Genomic DNA, 21,208 nt, shown 5'->3' on the forward strand with positions numbered 1-21,208 from the left:
GTTAAAACTTTTCAAATTATGAAGAAATAAAATATATGGGGGTTTGATATAGGGATTAAAATTGTTCTACTAATATCATGCTAGCATTGTTAATGTAAGGATTCACCTTACCCAGGTAAGTCCGTATTATAGTAGCCATCACATACACGATAATTACTGGAGTGGATGAGACAAAGGGAGGAAAAGGAAAGAAAGAGAGAGATGCTAAAACAGAAACCTCTCTACCATCATGCAACATGCAATGTGGAGTAATATTAATATAACACTTTCACAGAAAGACAAGCCTGTGCCCTGGCAAAAACCCCTTTAGATCATGGTGGGATTATGATGTAATGCCCAAATGAACTAATATACTAGCCACTTGAACAGAAATAATAAAGTCTGACCTTGATATACCGGGCCAACCCAGTAAATACACACGTTTAACCTTTCTCCATTTTTCCCTATGTCTACTTTCTACTGTCACAGCCAACTGATAGAGTCCTTTGGTTCCCGACCAATAATCTAGCAAAGCCACCAACTCCTGGGGTATAGTGGGCACAATCTAAACCTGGGGTAAGGTAGGTCAATTTTTACCATTAGAGTGTGGCTGGCAACAGCCAAATGTTCGGGATGGGAATCAAAGTCTAAGGGCTTTTTACATGAGCCAAGGATCGGGAATGAACAACGCTTGTTCTTGATCGCCCCATGCTGCGGACGACCCGACAAACAAGCAAACAAACACTCATTTGTCAGGTGATTACAACTATTATGCCACATGACAAATAATTGGTTGTCAGCAAAACATCCTTTTGTATACACAGGGATGTGCTGCCAATAATAAGTGTATCTTCAGAATGATCACGTCAATGATCGGTCAGGCACATACAGACCCAACAATTGCTCCATGTAATGGAGCCAAATGAGTATCCATCGATGCTTGTTTTGACTAAGGTTTGGCCCATGTTAAAGAACCTTAACTGTAATGTAAGGTCAGAAAAGCCTAGTCCCTCAAACATGGACACAATAGTCAACCACTTGAACATTAATGAAAACTCTCAACCCCTCAACCTTCAAAGAAAAAGCCTAATAACTTTCCAAACCTCACAAAGTTAAAGATCATTGAGACTGTCCAACTGTTAAGTCGGGAATGAACGTCTCGACAAACGCTTCTAGCCAATAATCTGCATGTGTAAAGGTGCGGCAGATTACTCAATGAACGACTAAAACACTCATTCATTGGGTGAATTAATCACTGCATGTAAATGCAGCTCTACACCTCTTTTACCTAGTAGGCAACTGTTGGGAAGGAATGCTACCTTCAGAATAAATTGTCTTCTCATTGGTGCAGTGTAAATGCATCTTTAGGCTACCCATTTGGTCAGTGACTGCTAACCTTACCCTTTTGACTCAGGTTACAAACCATAACCCAGTAACTAAGCTTTAACATTCTCAGTTTAAGCTGCTTTCAAACATTTATAGAAGGTTTTTAACCAGAAATCTTTATTCATAGACTATTAAGTCCCTTCCTCTGCTCTTTACACATAAAGGATGGAAAGCGTATACAAAGCGTCATATTATAATATCTCGTGCTGACTATCTAACACATCCAATACCTACCAAGCTTTAGCAACGCAATAACCATAACTTTTAAAGGTCACACAAGAACTATGAGGATGTCAACTGAAAGACTTCTGAACTCACTATTCCTTCAGAAGAATTCAAGTGCCATCGGTCTTAAAACAAACATTTGCTTAATTAGTTGAATATATCAGATAATCTGCAAGTTAACATTAGTATTAAAGAGTCAATTCTCAGAGGAGAGCTGGATTACGAGTGGAAAGCACTTACAATCCCTACATCACAAAGCCATTTAGCAAAACAAACCTCACATAATCATATCAGCCTTGTGGACGAGAACATCATTTTAAACTGCATTTTAAATGCAAATGAAATTACCCTATTGCTATGGAGTACTTTAATTCATTTATGCAATTTTGTAGCATCATTTCAGGGAACAAATTATCTATCTTTGACCAGTGCATACAACAACTGTGGAAGGCGCGTGACGGTAGCCGACTTAATGGACTACTGACATCTCTATTGCTGACTGATAAACTGCCGAATAGTGAATGCAGAATTCCTGTTCAGAACAGAGCACGCAGGTCACTTACTTAATGTTTTCCAGGCGGCTGGAGTCTGGTTTTAAAGTGTTGGAGTGTTTCACCATTTTGCACAGCGTGATCACCAGGAAAACAAGATTGAGCTATGAAGGAAAAACAATTGAACATGTTAAAATATGCAAACATAGGTTTACAGCGTAAATGAGCACCTTAGAAAGAGCAGATGAACTCCAGTATTAATCTCATAAGTAACACATCAAAACAAATTACAGACTTGGAGAACTCATGAAGAGTCAAAAAAAGATGGTTGTCAATATATTTGGCTTCCATAATTTTGCAGTACATTTTGGAGTCAATTACTTGAACCCTACTATTCTAAAATTAAAGGACAATGTGTGGCTGTGTGGTCAATATATATTCAGAGAACTCTGGATACCCTTAGCTGCTGCCCATCCCCAACCTGAGTCAGATACCTCCAGGCTCCTCCAAGGTGTCTCTTAATGCCTTTGCTAGTTTATCAATACCTGCCAGCACACCATAATAGGAGCATCATTGTCAGACCTCAACCAGAGAAGGCATACACTGCTAACCAGAAAACTAAACAAAAATATTTGGGAAACTGATTAGAAGACAGAGCGGCCAAATTTTTTTCGGAATCTCCCCCAAAAAATTACAGTGGGAAATCCCACTATTTGTAAAGCTACGAGAATATATTAGAATATAGTAAATCACAACAGAAACAGGGTAGTTTCACATTATCTGTAAATGTTCTCTGAACCCAAATCTGTTGGTGGACTTAAGATCACAGATTTCTTGGGCAGCTGTTTCCTGTAACCATGTATTGAATGTGCCTTATCAAGAGCACTTGAGACTATGATAAAAAAAAAACAAAAAAAAAATGCTACATTAGAGAATTGATATTGAAGTCATTACTTCATATAGTCTTGCAGGGCCATCAAAGGTTAAGAACACATTTTTTCTTAACTACAATATACTATATCCCAAAGGCTAATCTACAAGAACCATAAGTCAATGCGACTTCCTCGTAACACAGACTATTAAACGGACGTTCTTCTTTAAGGCTCGAGGAAAAGAGGGTTATTATGATCTATAACAAAACATGTCTAAAGAGGCCCAGTGACCGCTGTTCAAACTACTGGATAATATGAGAGACGGTTTGAGAAAAGAAGGGCAGTCGACCAAACACTATAAAATGCAGCATACAAAAAATTCATTTGGGAAATCTAACAATGCACATTAGACTGACATCAGGACCATCACTTTGAATTATGTCTCTCACCAGTTACGTTCATTATTAATAAGGTTCAAACATAGTTTGCCAACAGAATGGAAAGAATGAGCAAAATAAGAGTGAACATTTAGCCATCTTACAAAGGATTTTTTAAGTGGGGACTTAGGGACACAGGAGAAATGAACCTAAATGGAACACTGAGGACTTGTAAGGGAGAAAGTAAACATGGTAACCGAAAGCTGTAGTCACCTACGCCCGCTAGGTAGATCTCCACCGACAACAGCTCTACTTGTAGGATAGATTTTATCTTTTATACAATTTGTCGAATTATTATGTACAAAATGTAAAACTAAGATAAAAATGTACAATAAGAATAAATAATTTTATTGAAGTAAAAGCAAACATTTATATTGTGTTACGCACATTCTTTTCACAGTTTTTTGTTTGTTTGGATGTGGTTGCATTTTTTATTTGCTTTTACTACAGTCTATCACAAATACATAACTGACTGTACATAATTGTGAGCGGAAATGATTTTGGACAGCTATTTCTATCTTTTTGATTATGTGTTGACTGTTGAAAATGGAAGAAAAAAATAAATAAATAAATAAAAATCGACCTATTTTTCTTCTTCCGCATTGCTGATGGATCTCTTATTAAGGGACAGCAATGGTTTAAGGCAGGAATTACACAAGCAATTTTTGATGCAGTTTAAAAGGGGTTTGCCCATCTCAGACTTTAAAGTCATATCACTTGGATCAAAGTCAAATAGGTGAGGGTCCCACCTCTGGGGCCCGCACCTATCTCTAGAACGGGGCCCCCTGAAATGAAGGAGAACACACGTACATGTGTGGGTGCTCTTCATTGACTGGTATGAAAGGTCCAAAAATCACAGAATGTACATTAGGCTAGATTTGTAAGGTGCATGGTGAATGGAGAGCGCACTGCTAATGCACGGCCACCAATCTATTCACCTCTATGAAATTGGCATAAATAGCAGGGCCAGTGCTGAGCTATTTTCAACACTCCCATAGCAGTGAATGGGGGGTGGCCACAATAGCACTGTGCGCTCGACAATCACTTCAGGGGGAAGGGGCGTTCTGAAGATAGGTATGAGTCCCAGAGTTAGGAACCACACCTATCCGACACGGATTGCAAATCCTAGCGATATGCCATTAATGTCTAAGATAAGACAACCCTTTTAAGGTATAGTTTTTTATGCAGTTTTGCAAGCCAAAGGCAGAAGTGGATCCAGCAAAAGGTGACGTAGAAGTCCTTATATACCCTGATATGTTTATAGCACCAAGTTTTCTCCATCATTTGAGTATTATATTCTTGTGTCAATCATGTTTAAGAAAAGTCCCGAAATTTAGGACAGAGACATCTCAAGTATTTAGGGTTGCCTTCACAATAAATTTTTTAAGCATAAAGACATTGGATCATGAGTTCCCTTTCATGTATCTATGGGCTAGTTTCTTACTCCAGCACCAAGAAGAAATAGAGGGCCATCCATATCAAATCTACGAGTCAATATATTTTTTGAGAAAAAAAAATTAGGCACTGCCCCCCCCCCCCCCCACCGGAGCTCTGCACTAGGCATAATGGTAACAGTTTGGATGCAGTGTAAGTCAACTACAGTTCTTATTGTATAAATATTGCTGTTTCTTAATATATTCTTGTAGTACGCCCGATGAAAGGACTGGTGATGTCTCGAAAGCTCGCTATGTAACATCATTACTTCTATTTTTGTTAGCCATTAAAAGGTATCAAACCTGCAATACTCTTATTTTGTTTCTCTTAATGAGAGCACTAAACTAGTCAACTACAGGACACAGAATGATAAAATCCTTGATTGCATCACTGTTATATAGCAATGACGTGATTGTGTAGGGGTATGAGTAAAAACACAGTAGAATGGGTAAGATTTGGCATGCATTACTTGAGTAAATCAAACCCTAGTCTTATTCTCAGGACAAATTACATTTGCTTTAAACAAATTACAAAGTCTTGTAAGAGCAGTCGGAAAAAAGATTGATGTCCATGTGTTCAATAGGTGATCAGTCTTTTACTCACTAAAATAACTATCAGCACAAAACCTGAAGAGGCTTCTTAATTCACAATAAAACCCCTGGGAGATCCTCAGCATTACAAATTGGCATTTAAACTTTCACCAGTTTTCCGACCTACCAGGCAGAACCTCCAGATGTGAAGCATTTATGAGAAACGTTAAAAAAGTCAGACTATAGGAAGCCTCAAATTCGGCTCACCACACCCTGCATAATTAGAACAATGTGTGTGCTTGTTGGAATTGCTATGAGGGTGTATGCTCCGGCTTGGCAATCCGCCATCTCTGTCATGTAAGGACTCAGAAGAAAATAACAAGAGACAAAGAGCTTGCATATGTCTGTGCTATTCTTTTGAAAGTACATCACTATTGTCCCCCATAGACAATGGCTAACATTTTTCCAAGCTTGTACAGGTCACATCCCCATACACAATGGGCAGAAGTTGCTCATGAAGGGGGAATTTTGTAAAAGACACAACTGAAGGAAGTCACCTCGTGCAAAGCTGTTTCTGCTTTGTGAACCTTGTGAAGATGAGTTCAGTAGCCACCAAGGTTAAAGAAATGGACTTGTTCAAAATTACTATGTCAGTCTAAATGGTTCCAAACAAATTTCACTCATGCTGTGATGTCCATAGAGAGCCCTTGGTATGAAATGGTAATCAAAAGGTAACCACAGTGTCCAACTGTTTAGGATCACGTGTTTGTAATATAAAAGTCTACTGAGCACGCCATTTTATTGTACCTCGCTATGAATGTCTGAAATGCGTCAGTGGTTCTAGGGGCGTTGTTTCCTCAATCTTCTATTGCTGTTTTTTTAATTTTCAGCCTCAATAAAGTGCAAATTGGATTTTATTTCAGTGCTGCACTCGTTCTGTTGAATTTCTTTGTTTACTTGGACCTGGCTAGGTCCAGTGCTCGATGACTCACTGGAGGGGGTCTGCCGGTGAACTGGAGTTTTTGCATTTTATGCTAACCCTTATCATTGATTGTCATTCAACGCATGCTCATACTACATTTGTATTTAACTATTGAACTTTATGACGACAGGGGCCTTCTGAAAAATCACGAGGGTGAATTCGCAGATGAACTAAGGCCACGGAGCTGTCCTCAGCATGGTACTTCTATACTAGGCAAGACATTACAGCTTCTGCCCAAACACAGTACAAGTTTTGCTGTGTGTTTTATAACCTGCTCAATTGAATCATGTCTGCCTGCGCCTTGCATTTAAAAATTCATTCCACACAGCCTGCAGTGCTGACATGGATATGATAAGACAGTGGAAAAAAAACACCATTCTAAAGTAACCCAGCTGAACTGCACATGTTCTGACCCAAATTGTCCTCCCTGGAGCTTTTGTTACCCGGTGAGTGTATGGTCCTAAAACTGCACTTGTGTCTCGATATCTTTACAGCTAGCCATGCAGAAGACAATCTCTCCCTGGGACTGGCAGGCAAAGAGGTGTTTCTCTAAAGAAGGTTTCTAAATGAGTGCGCGAGACTGAACTCTTTGTGAACTGGATTAATTATTAAAGACGCAGATGGAGCTGTCCGAATGATAAGAACAGATCCTGACGTGTCATGATCTAAGATTTCATTAAAACATTTCAGGCATACTAATGGTATCCCAACGCTCATTACTTACATGCTCCCTCTTCATAGATATAATAACCCTACCACCATAGGAATGGCAGTCAGCACTATGACAGCAAGGCGAAGAGTGCTTTACATCCTATACGTGCAAACTCTTGCAGCAGGAAAAGAAATAAATCAACTTGTGTGCACAGCAAATCCCTAAACTGTCGAAATGTGCAAAATTCCTGCAATCGAAGCAGTGGTGACACTAAGTCATGGCTGCAACTGATGCAAGATCAGGTTTGAGGCTTAGGACAACTAGAGGGCAAAGCAATTGCAGAAGAAGAATTACTCTCCGGCATGCCGATGTGATTGCTACCTGCTGTTTCATTTTTGAGGTTGGTAATACAGCATTTCTTTTCTTGGGGAGAATAATGGAAAATATTCAAAGGAAATCTTCAATAGGTTGCTCCCATCTTTTACAGATCAGTTGATAATCGTTGGGCAACTTTAAGTAACCCCCAGAAGGAGACTATAGATGTATTCTGGATCAGAGGCCTGACCAGGGCTTATCCTGCAATGACTGAAATCATTTGCTATGAGATCAATGATTTTCTAGTAGAAATGTCCAACTTTTGTGACAACGAAAATAAAATTTACGCAGATTCGATACATTTTCATTTAGCCACAGGCAAGCTGAATATCATCAGTTCCACTGGCCTAATCATCATTATAAACTATACTCATTATAAGAGTGTGTCCAAATTCTTCCCTAATGCAATGAAAGCAAAAGGAGAGAACAGTCCCAATTACTAGAGCGCTAATGCATGATCATCTATCTATAATTCAAAGACTACCCAAAATGTTTCTATTAGATTTTGCTAACACCATGCAGTTCTGGCGCATTTTTTTTTGTAGGCATCCCAGAGTTGCATTATGGTATGAACAAAGTCTACACCTCTAAGGCTTTGTTCACATCAGCGCTTATTTCAGTTGTTTTGCCCCACGATAAGAGAAGAACAATGGAAACATCAGAAGCGCCAGATCTGATGCATGAAGGACATGAATGGCATCTGACGGACCAAACTGACTACAAAGGCGATCCATCAGATTTCCATCATGGGAATCTGTATTTTACCTGATTAAATAGCATAGCATATTGTTCTAACAGAGCCTTTAACTCGGATGTGAACGAAGCCCAATCCTCAATGCAACTGGTAGTATCTCGAATCTGCATCAAGCTGATCCATAATATCAAGCCAATAGACTGCATACTGGACCTTCATGGCCAAAATATGGCAGCAGCCAGAGTGCCTGTCTGTCTGTAATATGGCACGATATTTGCCACCATACGTGGTCTGTACACAAGTCTTAACACTAACCACGGAGCATGAATTTTAAGAGCAGATCACCATTGTAGTAGACATGACTCATTTTTCATTACACTACTTATTTCAGGTGGAGTTGACTTAAACTACACGTTTCCTGTCTAGGACAGCTGGATTAAGTGACTTGGGAACCAAAGTCCTAATACAGTATAACAATGATACTAATATGACACGGCATATATACATACACATACAGTATGTATCAAGTGTATAGGTTAATCCCAAAAACAATACAATTAAACCTGAAAAATGTTAGCCCAAATTGCAACAATTCAGATAATGTTACATAAGAAGAATTATTCTTAAATGACTGCGATGAGCAATGGAGAATATTTGTTCCTCCCTTTAGTAACTGAGACCTCTTGAAAAGCTAGTAAGACAGGCAGTTAATAGTTCAGGAAAGTGTCTCCACCCAAACGCTGTCATTTTTCTAAACAGTTACAAAGATGGAGTGAGCATTTGTTATCAGCTTTATAATAGGTTCCAGGTGGTGAGCAACCTGTACCAGGAAGACCGATAAATCTCCCTGCAACCTCCATAAAGCCGAAAGGAAGACTATTCACAGATGTTTCCTTCTGATACACGAGGCAGTGTACATTTTATTATGACATCAACAGATCGTAAGAAATGGGTTAGACACATTTTTACTACTCAACGGGGAAACCTAATAGGGCTTGGTCTCACTTGAGATTTCCTTAAAAGGAGCAATTACAACAACTGACATCAGTTTGTCATGTTCGACACCATTTTGGCCCTTCTAATAGAGAGGGTGAAACTCACATTACGATGACCAATAATCAATATAAGCAAATGCTTTTGAAGAGGAGATCCGACAGAAGAGTTGTCCTTCTGTGGTCTCAGCTTCCGTCCTATAATGATTAAACTGTTGATGAGTGGTCAAAGGGGTAGAAGATGGGGCTTTACATCCTATGAAAAAAACTAAAGGCTTAGATTTTACCATATATAATATGTACGGTAGAGACCTATGCGAATGAGAGGAGAGAAGTCACTCAATATTTCCAATATCTTGCGTATTGGATGTCCATTGGTCATAATAAACCATGAATAAAAGTTGCACGGAAAACAGCGATTGTGGTTGTTGCATGCCGCATCCAAAGAAAAACAATGAAGGCAGCAAATCTATGCATTTTTTTTCTTTTGGGTTTTTAGATATGAAGCTGGTGTCTCTATGGCCGAATGGGAGCATAAAGGGGTTGTTATGGGAGCATAAAGGGGGTGGCATATTTTGCGGAACCATTGAAATGAATGGGTCCGAAATCCTATCCGCAAAAAAAAAAAAAACGGAACGGACACGGAAACTAAATACGTTCGTGTGCATGAGGCCTTAGCATGATTGTTGGGGGTCCCCAGCTGTTGCAAATCACTTATTACCTGCTTTCCCCATGTGATACAAATTCTGGACGATCTAAATGCCCAAGAATTATTACTCCATGGGAGATGCAAGCAGACATGTCAGGAGAGGTGACGGGTCCTCCTTTAATTTTGTCTGGAGGAAAGATCGTCCAACCCACAAATGGTCTAAGGCCTGCTTCAGAATTTTGTTAAGCCATGAACAAAATGAATCCATATTTAAAGGTGTAAGTAACTCCTCTCAGGACAGGCTCATGGAAAAAGCAGGACTTTTTGAACAGGCTAGCATCTACTACAGCAGTGGTCAGCCACCTTTGGCACTTCAGCTGCTGGGAAACTACAACTCCCAGCATGCACACTTGCTTAGCTTTTTTTTTTTTTAACTCCCATAGAAGTGAAAGGAGGATTCTGGGAGTAGTAGTTTCAGAACAGCTGGAGTGTCGGAGGTGGCCGATCCCCGTACTACAGCACGCAAAATAAATAAAGAAAAACATTTCACCAATGGGCCCATCTCAAATAATCCATATACAAAGATAGAGAGCATACGTGACATCTAATTTGGTCCATTAATAAAATCCATACATAGAAAAAGCAAGTTAAATTATTGCAACAATTTATAAATGGGTAAGGAGAACAACATCTTACCAGAATAATGAAAGCCACTGGACCAATAAAACTCCAGATGAAATTGTTGTCTACCTTCAGCCAGCACCTTTCAAATGGAAAAGCATAAAATTAATACAAATGAGTTTGGAAATCACACTTCATAACAAAAAGTTCCCCGCACCAATCATCTCAGCACTTCAAAGTGCCAACGTGATGTGGGTATTGGGGAATTTTTGCAGAACAGACAGAGGGGCTGTCAGTGAACCACAGCGCAGCCATCTGACTATATTACAAGGGCATAATTTATTTACTTTACACATTATTTGATTTATAGATTAGTATTTCAGCAGGAGATCTGTAATTTACTAAAAAGAATTAAAAAAAAAAGAAAATAAAAAAAAAGAAAACCCTTTATTTCATTTTTGCCTCGATCATTCTTTTGAGATCCTCAAGTTTGGCCTTTTATTTTTATGGCATATGCAAAGTAGGCGTCTCGCTGGAATGTAACAGACATAAAATGTTCAGCTGTCATGTTCTGCTGAAAACCAGTAGGACATTAATAAATAACCCAAGTGGGTCTTAAGCATAAAAAAAAAAGAAAATAAAAAAATGAAACATTTGATATCAGGCTAAATGATGCATAAACTTATCAGTCCAGGCGTCACACCGTGTATCACCATTTCCATGCTTAGACGTAACGGACTGAATAATATTATCTGTTACAATGAGTACATTTCAGCTGTCACTATGGGGTCTGATAAGTAATCTCATAAGGTCACATTATTCTCTTTGAAATATAAAGGTGTTTAAAATGAAGCTATTTTAGGTCATAGTAGCATTAAATATCTTTGGTTAAAATAATGATCGTTTTTACTGTTCTAAAAAAATTAATTAAAAAATAAATAAATAAGGATTCTTCACAGCAATGAATGAACATTATGGAACTCTCGACACGAAGACCCCAACTGATACATAAGAAATCATTTATGGGATAAAACCTAAAAGACTATTTAGAAAGGGTTTTCCATTAGAAAAAAAGTAGATGTTCGATATGCGGTGCAATCATAAAAAAAAAACGGTACTTGTCACAGACCGTCGATGCCTGATCCCGCGTTGCTCTCTGCCTCCTTTTGACACGGGGGACATGTGATTGCTGCAGCCAATCAACGGTAGGCAGGGTAACCTACGACATCCAATAATTGGCTGCAGCAGTGACATGTCCTTGTCTCAGAACATCATCACTGGACCAAGAAGAGAGTGGCGGGAAACCGGGCAAAGTTAGGGGATGAGTGAGGTAAGGATGTTTACAGAGCATCCTCTGCACTATAAAGCATTTTTTTTTTCTAACAGAAAACCCCTTTAAAGAGATTCTCACTCTAGACCGGATGAATCCATGCCAGTTCTCTGTGATGAGCCAATTCCTTTAAAGGGATTTTCCGGGATGACTATGGTTTTTAACAGATATGCTCATGCAGTTGCTTACCTCAAGTACATTTTCCCCATAATCTCTCTCTTTTGATTTGAACTCTCCTGACCTGTTTTTACCGTGTAACCCAATGCCTCTGTTTTGTTTCCATCCTATCAGCAGAACTCTCGCTTCCTGTGTCCAACCAAACCCATGATGCACTTCTCTTTTCTCTGCTACAGCACAGCCATAAAGCCTAGCCAGCGGATAGCCTCTCCAACCCAGCTACTTACACAGACACTGCCCTATCACTGCCCTTGTTGCTGATTTGACATGCCCATAACATCACAGGAAATAGGAAAGAGCTGCATGGACCTGGTCATGTGACCACAACTCAAAACGGAAGGTAGAAGCAATAAAAGCGTGTTAGTGAAAACCGGAAAACCCCTTTAATGCATAAAGCTGGAGGGCCGCAGGTTGAGCATGCCTGCTCTAAAGCATCAAAGGCTTGCACAATTATGGATTTCTTTAAGAGTTATTGTTTTCTTCTACCTCAGGAAGGTACAAGGTCATAGAATACTAGAAATGGAGACACTGGGAAAACCCGTTTACAAGGTAAAGACTACACAGAAAAACATACTTCGATTTACATCATCAACTAGTCAACTGGTTCTAGTTGTTATTGACTTACGCTTTCTCTGTTCCATAACCTTTATGGTCAATAGCTGCCGAGACACCAACCACCACAGCAGGGAAGAGGTAACCGACAACGTAGTAATACTTTTTCCTTGAATATTCGCTTTCAAATACTTCCACAAGCATGAGGTAAAGTTGGACACCTTCCAGGCACATCCAGGCGAAGGCCGCCAGGAAGAAGTAGTGAAGGAGCCCAGCGAGGATAGCACAGGCAATCTAAGGAGAAAAAAACAGATCCAAGCACGTTGAGACAATTTTACTTGTGATCATCTAGCCAACGTATTACTGCAAAGCAGGAGCATATGTGTGCGTGCTGGGGATTCCATGCATGAACTGGACTTAATTGTAAGCATTACATGGGGATATGGTAAATTATTTCATCACATTTCTGCTGGACAAAATGTACTAACAAAAAAACAAAAACAAAAAAAACAGGTGCTTTAAACAGAAATTTTAATTTAGAGAAATAAAATACATTATTTAATCTGTAAGGTTCTTATAAGGAAATCACTACATTCAATGACGTAGAAGTCTAACGTGAGCAAAGAATTCAGCCAGTATACCTCGTAAACCACTTAAAGGTAAAAAGTCCCTGTCCACATGGTCTTTTAGGGTATAAGGGCCTGATTGGGAGGTCCCAGTTAGGGACTGTTCTCCATCAGCCAGAGCAAAAAGCTGCTGTTAAAAAAAGAATAGTGACTCCGGAAGACTAAGCAAACATATTACATGTATGTGACACTACATTTCAATTTCTGGACCTTCTGGCATCGATCAATGATAATTGCCATGGATTCTGGCATTTGTAGACCTAGGAGTCAACTCATTGTTAGGGAAAGCTGCTCTACATAAAGGGGCTGTTCACTTAAAATGTAGGAAGTAAGGGAAATGTTATTTTAGGCTAAACAAAGGATCCTCACCATATTGCTTGTTTTATCAATGCTGATCAAGAACAAAGACTCTGCAATGAACAGGTTGATGCAAAGATTCTTGTGTATGGTATTTCGATCACTCTGAAGACCACGGAAGAAGCAGAAGGTAAAAATACAAATGGCAAGACAGACCAGGGAGATGACTATTCCCATCCGTGTGATGACATCCAGGAACTGTCCGTGTCTACTGTCTTTGTACTGGAAAATATAAAATTCAACCTTTTAGTATGGAACTTTTCTGGGCAAAAGGGCAAGAGAAAAAAAACTAAAAATTAAGTTGAACGCTTACAAAAAGAGAAAGTACACTTTGAAAGATATCTGTTGATGATCTCTATCATGCAAGAAATTTCTTAGATGCCTTAAATTAAATCTATTGTTCTTGCAATCGCCATACTTCCTTTTTCCAACCTGCTCCTCTCCCTTTTCCAATACGTAAAAATGAAGCTCACTCATCCAAAAACAATTCAGATGGTATTCTTATATAAACACTATATAGACACAGACCATCCCTTGCAAAACAGTACAAGATAAAAATGTTCATAAAATAAATATAGCAATTTTTTTTGTTGCTAGATGCAATAGGAATTATTTTTCAGATGCCAAGAAGATACATACCACGATCTCTCGATGGGCCATGAGTATAGCAAAATTGGTTAAGTGACTACAAGCGCAGGTTGTGTGAGTGAGATTGGTTTCTATCAAACGGCAACCCTGTGTGGACCAATATCCCATCATCGTTCTCTCAGAGTAGTTCCAGAAAGAGCAATTGGCATTAAAATAATTGTGAGGCTGAGAAAAAAATTGAAAAATAAATGATACATTTAAAACCAAGAAAGCATCAAGTAGTAGGATCAAAAATTCTATGATCTAAAACCCCACGGTGGACAATATATCATGAAGTGTGGAGACTTTAAGAAGCGTTATACAATACATTTCAAATTTTTACGATGTGGCCCAAACCTTGGCTACTACTCAGGACTTACGCACACGAACATATTTTTTGTCTGTGTCTTTTTTTGTTTTTGTTATTTTTTTGCGGCACATATGCGGAACCATTCACTTCAATGGGGCCGAAAAGAAACCCCAGAAATTACTCTGTGTCCGTATGTACATTCTGCAAAAAAATACATGTTCTATTATTGTCCATATTACGGACAAGTATAGGACTGTTCTATTATGAGCCGATATCCGTGTTTTGTGGATTCACAGTTTGCGGACTGAAAAACAACCACGGTCGTGTGCATGAGCCCTTAGGTACAGGTCCAGGGTTTGGGCTTGGTTTATGAAGTTCATTAAGATATGCAGTTGGTACTTGATGAATTGGTCAATGAGAAATGACAATTAAGAGTCACATTTTTGAAGACCATTGCAAGAAGAACAAGTTACGGCAAATTACAGTAGTAAAATAAGGACCACTAGGTTCAAATGGCTAAAGGCTATCATCTGGACGGTTGAAGAAGGGCTCAATGCAATGAAACCCTGATCAATTTATCGGTATAGAACCCCAAATGTGTAGAATACAATGATACAGCCCATGTAACGGAGGCAACCATTGTGTGGGCTGTACTAATTCCAGAGAGCGGCCCATCAATTCGCTGGCAACCAGACACAATGAACAAGCCTTGTCTAAACTTTCGAACAGAACATGCTTTAGATCTTATTCCCTGTTATCAGGATCATTCCAAGTCTCCAAGGTTCTTTTTTTAACAGCTCTTAGCTGCAGCACTTTTCTTTCAAGGACAGAAAATCCATTATTTAGCGCTGAATGAGATAAAGCACTACAGAAATCTACTCAGTGTTACACAGTAAGGGAGCTGACTAAGGAGAGCAACAAACTCTACAATAATCACTGCATCTACTTCCATCTCAGGAAAGAAAAAAAAATATATAGAAAAAAAATAAAAATATCAAAAAGCAACATTTTTGCTACAGTGAGATTTATATGAAATGGTGAACAGATATATTTATTTTAATCATAAATATATTCTAATGTAGATTTTTAAGGTTCTAGTATAGGCGTGTTTTCATAATAATAAAATCGTAATATAATAAATAAATTTTTTAGCTTCCAAAAATGTTTTGCATGTTAGCATATAATAAGATTAAAAAGGTTTTCCGAGATTATCTCTGGATAGGTCCAAAACCCAAGACCCTCACGATCAGCTATTTGGGAAGGCACCGGTGCTGTACATTGCATAGCAGCTGTTCTTGGTATCACAGCTCAGCCCCATTCACTTCAATGGGGCTGAGTTGTGCCTAGGCCATGTGACTGATGAATGTGTCGTCACATGGCCTAGGAAAATCTGGAAAAGGCTGCGGCACTACTGAAAAGGCTGCTGTCTTCTCAAAACGGCTGATCAGTGGAGGTCCCGGTTGTCGGACCCCCACCGATCTGATACTGATGACCTACACAGAGAATAGGTCATCAGTATTATAGACTCGGAAAACCCGTATAGAGGTTAAATTTCCTGTGAGAATGGGAAATTGTATTTAGAAAGGAGTGTTATGTAAATGGTATTTTTTAACATGTAATCAAGAAGATTGTTAAATCATTCATTTGGTATTTTTTTTCCCTTTTTTTTTGCATTTAACACGTAATGAATACATATAGAACATTAAAATGGTAATGGTTCATCTCGTTAAAAATAATTTGCACATGCTAATCCGTGTCTTCACAAGGAACGAACTCCGTCGCTCATGTTTAACAGCTAAAAAGATAAAATGGGACGTGGTAGTCATTTAATCCGGCCAAGTGCAAATCCAGCAAAACAGAAATAGTAACGCAGGATGTCATGAAATACAGCCCCTTTTAAAGCATAGTCATTAATGTGAAATGGAAGCAAGCTTTTGGCATGAAGACCAGAACATTCTATCAATTTACGTGCACACTGAAGGCATCCAAGGCCAATCACCTTGCCAAACACTGTCGGACATTTTGGGCCTCGTTGTGGTTGATATGATTTCATCTCATTATGTTAATAAAGAACACCAAAGAAACTGGACGATAGTTCGCTGGACCATGGGTATAAGCTACTATGGAGTTTTGGGATTGTAAGCCTGATGCTTAGGAACAGTAGTGCGCACTTCTTTGGATTAATTACAGGCCCAAAATGTCTATACATGAGTAACTTAACGGAAGATTCATTTGATTTCTGGTGGAACTACAGTCTGAATGTTTAGTATGTCCACAAGAACGTAATGGACATCAGAACAGACCATAGGAAAAAGTACATACAGACATAGGCTATTTAACTGGTTCTAGATCAAGGAATTTGACCACGCTGATGCACTGTTATTTTAGACTTAAGTGTTGTTCATACAATGCATTTTGAGCATTTTTAGCCAAGAGGAGGAGAAAAAAAAAGAGCCAAATGTTCTTCCTTTAGAGGTAGACTATTCTTTTATTTTGGATCTATTCTTGCTTTTGGTTAACCTAGCCTCATTGGTAATTTCCTTGCTAAACCCTCCCATAAAACAGAAACACTGACTCTCCCAATTAGGCTAGGTTCAATCAGGAGCATCCATTGCAGAATCTCGCAAAAAAGCAGGACCCAGTACTGCTGCATGTGGTAATTTTTGTCCAGTAGAATTGAAGAACCCATAATTAAAACCTAGCGGATCCCATTATAGTCAAAGAGATCTATTGGGTGCCATTGATGTCCAACATATGGCAGATTAATTTTTTTTTCCTGTTCCTATAATGGAACAGAAAAATGGAAAATCAATGGTGATGGGAACACAGTCTATGGAAGAAATACCATTTCAAAGTAAGACATGAAGAGATGTCTGGGTAATGGATGATTAAGAGAGGGCATTTCCGACATTTCTTTGTTTTGTTGGATTTGTTCTCCAATCATGCTACTTAAGGTTGTCAAGCACCTTAGCTACTGGTCAGCCAAAATCTTGCATGCATTTTCATTAGGAAGAGGGTCTGGAAGCACCTTATCTCCCATGAGAACAAAGGATCCCAAATAAATAAGATTTTGGGCTAAAACTCTGAAAATCAGCAGGCTCGCCAAGCGTTAATCTAATGTATATGGGCATCTTGACACTCAAGAACCTAAAAGAATTTTTGCAACTGCTGTTCTTTACATAGCTTTACCCAACATTGGCATCCAAAACTGATTTTACACTTGGAGGCATCTAAACCTGCTAATTTAGACACAGTAATCAGAGTTTAGATTAAGCTGCCCTGCTGCTAAGGTAAGAGTTAATTTTTACTCACAAATGAATTAGACTCATTTACATTTTCATGTTGCTACTGAATTAGCTTTCATTAAGAATACACTTAAGTTCTAATAATCACTGATCCGAGTTTCATTTAATTTTATGTTCGATGGCTGAAAGAAATTCTCCTTGTGACCTGGAGGCATGTTTCAACTCCTGATGGAAACTTTTTTTTTTTTACTAGTCAGATAACCCAACAGACCATATCCTATCCTATATCGACTCCTGATTTTATAACGACTCAGTATGGCAACTCACGTCAATGTGCTTCAGTGTGAAGTACACGGGATCCGTTAAGAAAACACGACTAGATTCCTTGTTTATGGAGGCTGCGATCACGTCAGAGTTCACGGCAATCCGTGTGCTGTTCCGACCGGCTAGATCACTGCCGAGTTTTATGGTGGCATTTTCGGTGCTGAGGAACTGGCCCAGGCTTTTATACTTGATGAAGACCAGCTTGGCTAAGCCTGGCAGACAACGGAAAAATAAATTAGTGAATAGCGTTCGGCAATAAGTACTGTTGTTACTCTAACAAGGCAAACCCGCAGACCCTCATTAAAAGTAAAGCAGAAAGGAGAGCTGCTCTACAGATGTTTTTGCAGCTCTTAAAAGGAATTACCATTTGCTAATAAACAATTCCAATGCTAAAGTTACAGATCTGAGAGTTGGAACAATAGCAGTCGGAACATGTGCCCAGCGACTTACCATTCCTGCTGTTCTGTTTGACGGTGTTTGCAGAGAGCTGGATCAGGTTCTCTTCGTTGTTGCCCTGAGGAAATCTCAACTCTTGCACCTGGCCCTCTGTATTGAGCACAGCCACTTCGAGAACTGGTTACGGTGAACAAGAGTCGAGAAAGACGACAGCAGTGTTACAATGCGCCTATTATGAGTTCCCTCAACATGTGTGCAGGGGAAACAGTGGAACAGCTCTGTTAGTCTCTTGTTAATAGAAAAGTGTGCTTAACTTATATAAAAGGCACATTGAAATTTAAATCTGCAGCCCCACAGCAGAACACTGTTTAATAGCGTTATAATGTTACGTTACAAGATACTCTGTTTTTTTTTTTAGCTCCTTTGGCATTAGATAGGCTTAGAACAACTCAATATACCTGCAAACCTAGGAATTTTTAAAGCCTCCATTTCACGCTCCCCAAGCTAAAATTTACTTCGCTGAGGGAACCTATTTACATAGATTGCCCTCCCTGTACAATCAACTCTAAAACAAAATTCAATTAATATCACAAGAATCACAGTGAACCTCCCTCGTTAATTAGCAATTAAAGAACTTTAATAACTGTGAGGATGAAGTGCAACACCATGCTATGAAACGCCATTCCTCTATATACACTGTGTGCCTAGCCTTCAAATTTCCTTACCTATATTGTTTGTGGGCATGGTGACTCTTGTCGGGTCGGCCAGGTTGTCCGCCAGTACAAATGCACCTTCCTCAAGGGTATCCAGTAACATTGTGGCAGCGTGTGCTTGCTCCGAGGAATTCATGTCTCTCCAAGACTCCAAAGCATCAAACCTCAGCAGATTGTCCACGGTGTCTACAATAGCCTGAGAGAATCGAGATGTCACCATTAGGTCTTACCATTCCATTTAAGGACAACAGGCATAAAACATTTAAAAGTCAACAAATGTCAGATCGGCTTGCAGCAAAACAATAATCTATTTAGAAGGAAGTGACCATAAAATGCATGTATACCTGGAATGAATGAAACACGTGTACAAAATAAAGTCACGAGCAGGAACTTAAGTAAATGAATTGTAAGCTTGTCAATAACTATAAAGCAGACATCAAGGCGAATAAAGGAACATAAAAAGAAAACATAGCCAAAAGAAAAATACTTTGATAATTAATGGTCATGCTATATTTAAGGAATATATTAACATGCCAGGGAATGTCTAAACAGGCATTTCTTGTGTGTTTTAACTGTATTTAAACTAGGCAACTTGCCATCATGAAAAATACATAGGGCTGAACCTTCTCTTAAATAATGCCATACACACACATTATTTCACTTAGAGATCATGCCCAAAGATCCTAGCCAAAGGGAGGCAACTAAGAAAAGTAGCCAAAAAAATCCTGGCAAGAAAAAATATAGAGGCAAGGTACTGTCTGTGATATCAAGGGCAAAAGCCTACACTACAGGTCCCATGAAGAAGAGAATGATCTATGTATCTATAATTAATTGCGTGTAGTCATCATCAGATTCCTTCCTAAAGATATCCTTAAAAAAAAAAAAAAACTTCAACATCTTCTAAGTGCTTCAATTCATAAATCAGTTCAGAAGTATGAGAAGTATATTTGGATATCCATTTGGGACAAATCCAAGGATTCCAAACTAATCACTCCCCAAAGTGTAGCTTCATACTTATGAGACACTGAGATGATGATTGCATCCATTGGACTCTTATGGGACAATTAAACAGTGCAATTATGCGTACCATCAAAGAACAATCGGTGGTTTGACAAAAGGACAGGAATAGTGTTGGGCGAGCATGCTCGGCCAAACACTAGTTCAGCAGCTTGAGCATCGCGATGCTCGGCACATCGCGGTGTTCGGCCGAATACCGCGTGTGCTCGAGTCTCCTCCCCGCACGTTTGTTGGCTGCTACGCAGCCAATAAACATGCAGGTAAGTACTTCCACTCACTGTAATTATGTAGCCATCTTGGCTGCTGGCATTACAGTGATTGGCTGGCTAGAACGAGTCATTGGGTGCTATATAGCACCCGATGACATGTGTTCGGATCAATATTAGTCAGGGAGAGCTGGAGAGCAGTGCGCAACCTGCACTAAATTGCTAAAACTTTTTAGAGACCCAAAAGTCATTTTAAGGACTATAGTTGTATCTGGCAGAAATATATAATTTTAGAGCAACCTGCGCTAAATAGCTTGCAATTGTTTGGCCACTGCAGACAGCGACATTATCTGCGCTACATCTCCAGTATAATGTTAGTGCATCCGAAATATCAGTGACATTCAGTGTAATTTTTTTTTGCCGCTGGTGACCGCGACATTATCTGCGCTGCATCTCCTGTGTAACGTGTGCACAGCCTAAATATATCTGTGACATCCAGTGTACTTTTTCTGTAGACTGTGTCCGCTGCGGACAGTTACATTACCTGCGCTACATCTCCTGTATAATGTTTGCCTATCCTAAATATCAGTGACATTCATTCAGTGTAATTTTTTATTAGGCGCTGGTGACATCAACATTACTTGCTCATGTTTAATGTGTGCGCATTCTAAACATATCTGACATTCTGTGTACTTAATTTGCACATACACTTACAAAACCTGCGCTACTGTACGTGTGACATACTTGCAAGCATATATACCATTTAATATGCTCAAGGCGAGCAGTAAGGGAAGGGGAAGTGGCCGTGCTGCTGATGGTGCACGCAGAGGCCGTGACCCTGGGAGCGGTGAAACTGTGCCTGCTGCCAGAGCACAAAAAAAACAACACACTCATCCACGATACCTAGTTCATGTCCCAGCTTGCAGTGCGGCGCAGGACACCACTCTCGAAGTCAGACCACTGCAACCAGGTGGTCGATTGGAATGCAGCAGATAATGCTTCCAGTTGG

At 39.3% G+C, this 21,208-nt stretch overlaps 1 protein-coding gene across 7 annotated transcripts in view; it reads right to left on the bottom strand.

Annotated features, from left to right (window-relative positions):
* ADGRL2 (adhesion G protein-coupled receptor L2) overlaps nt 1-21,208 on the bottom strand; it is a 185,797-nt gene that overhangs the window by 15,374 nt on the left and 149,215 nt on the right. For all 7 annotated transcript variants that reach the window (XM_040408493.1, XM_040408488.1, XM_040408486.1 and 4 more), the window contains 8 exons: nt 18,989-19,172; nt 18,318-18,440; nt 17,871-18,079; nt 14,001-14,174; nt 13,374-13,583; nt 12,452-12,672; nt 10,395-10,461; nt 2,154-2,245 (listed from right to left, as the gene is read on the bottom strand). In XM_040408493.1, the coding sequence (XP_040264427.1) occupies nt 2,154-2,245; nt 10,395-10,461; nt 12,452-12,672; nt 13,374-13,583; nt 14,001-14,174; nt 17,871-18,079; nt 18,318-18,440; nt 18,989-19,172 (1,280 nt within the window). The remainder of the gene's footprint in view (nt 1-2,153; nt 2,246-10,394; nt 10,462-12,451; nt 12,673-13,373; nt 13,584-14,000; nt 14,175-17,870; nt 18,080-18,317; nt 18,441-18,988; nt 19,173-21,208) is intronic.

The sequence above is a fragment of the Bufo bufo genome, chromosome 9 (genome assembly GCF_905171765.1).
Source record: "Bufo bufo chromosome 9, aBufBuf1.1, whole genome shotgun sequence".
NCBI classification, from domain to species: domain Eukaryota; kingdom Metazoa; phylum Chordata; class Amphibia; order Anura; family Bufonidae; genus Bufo; species Bufo bufo.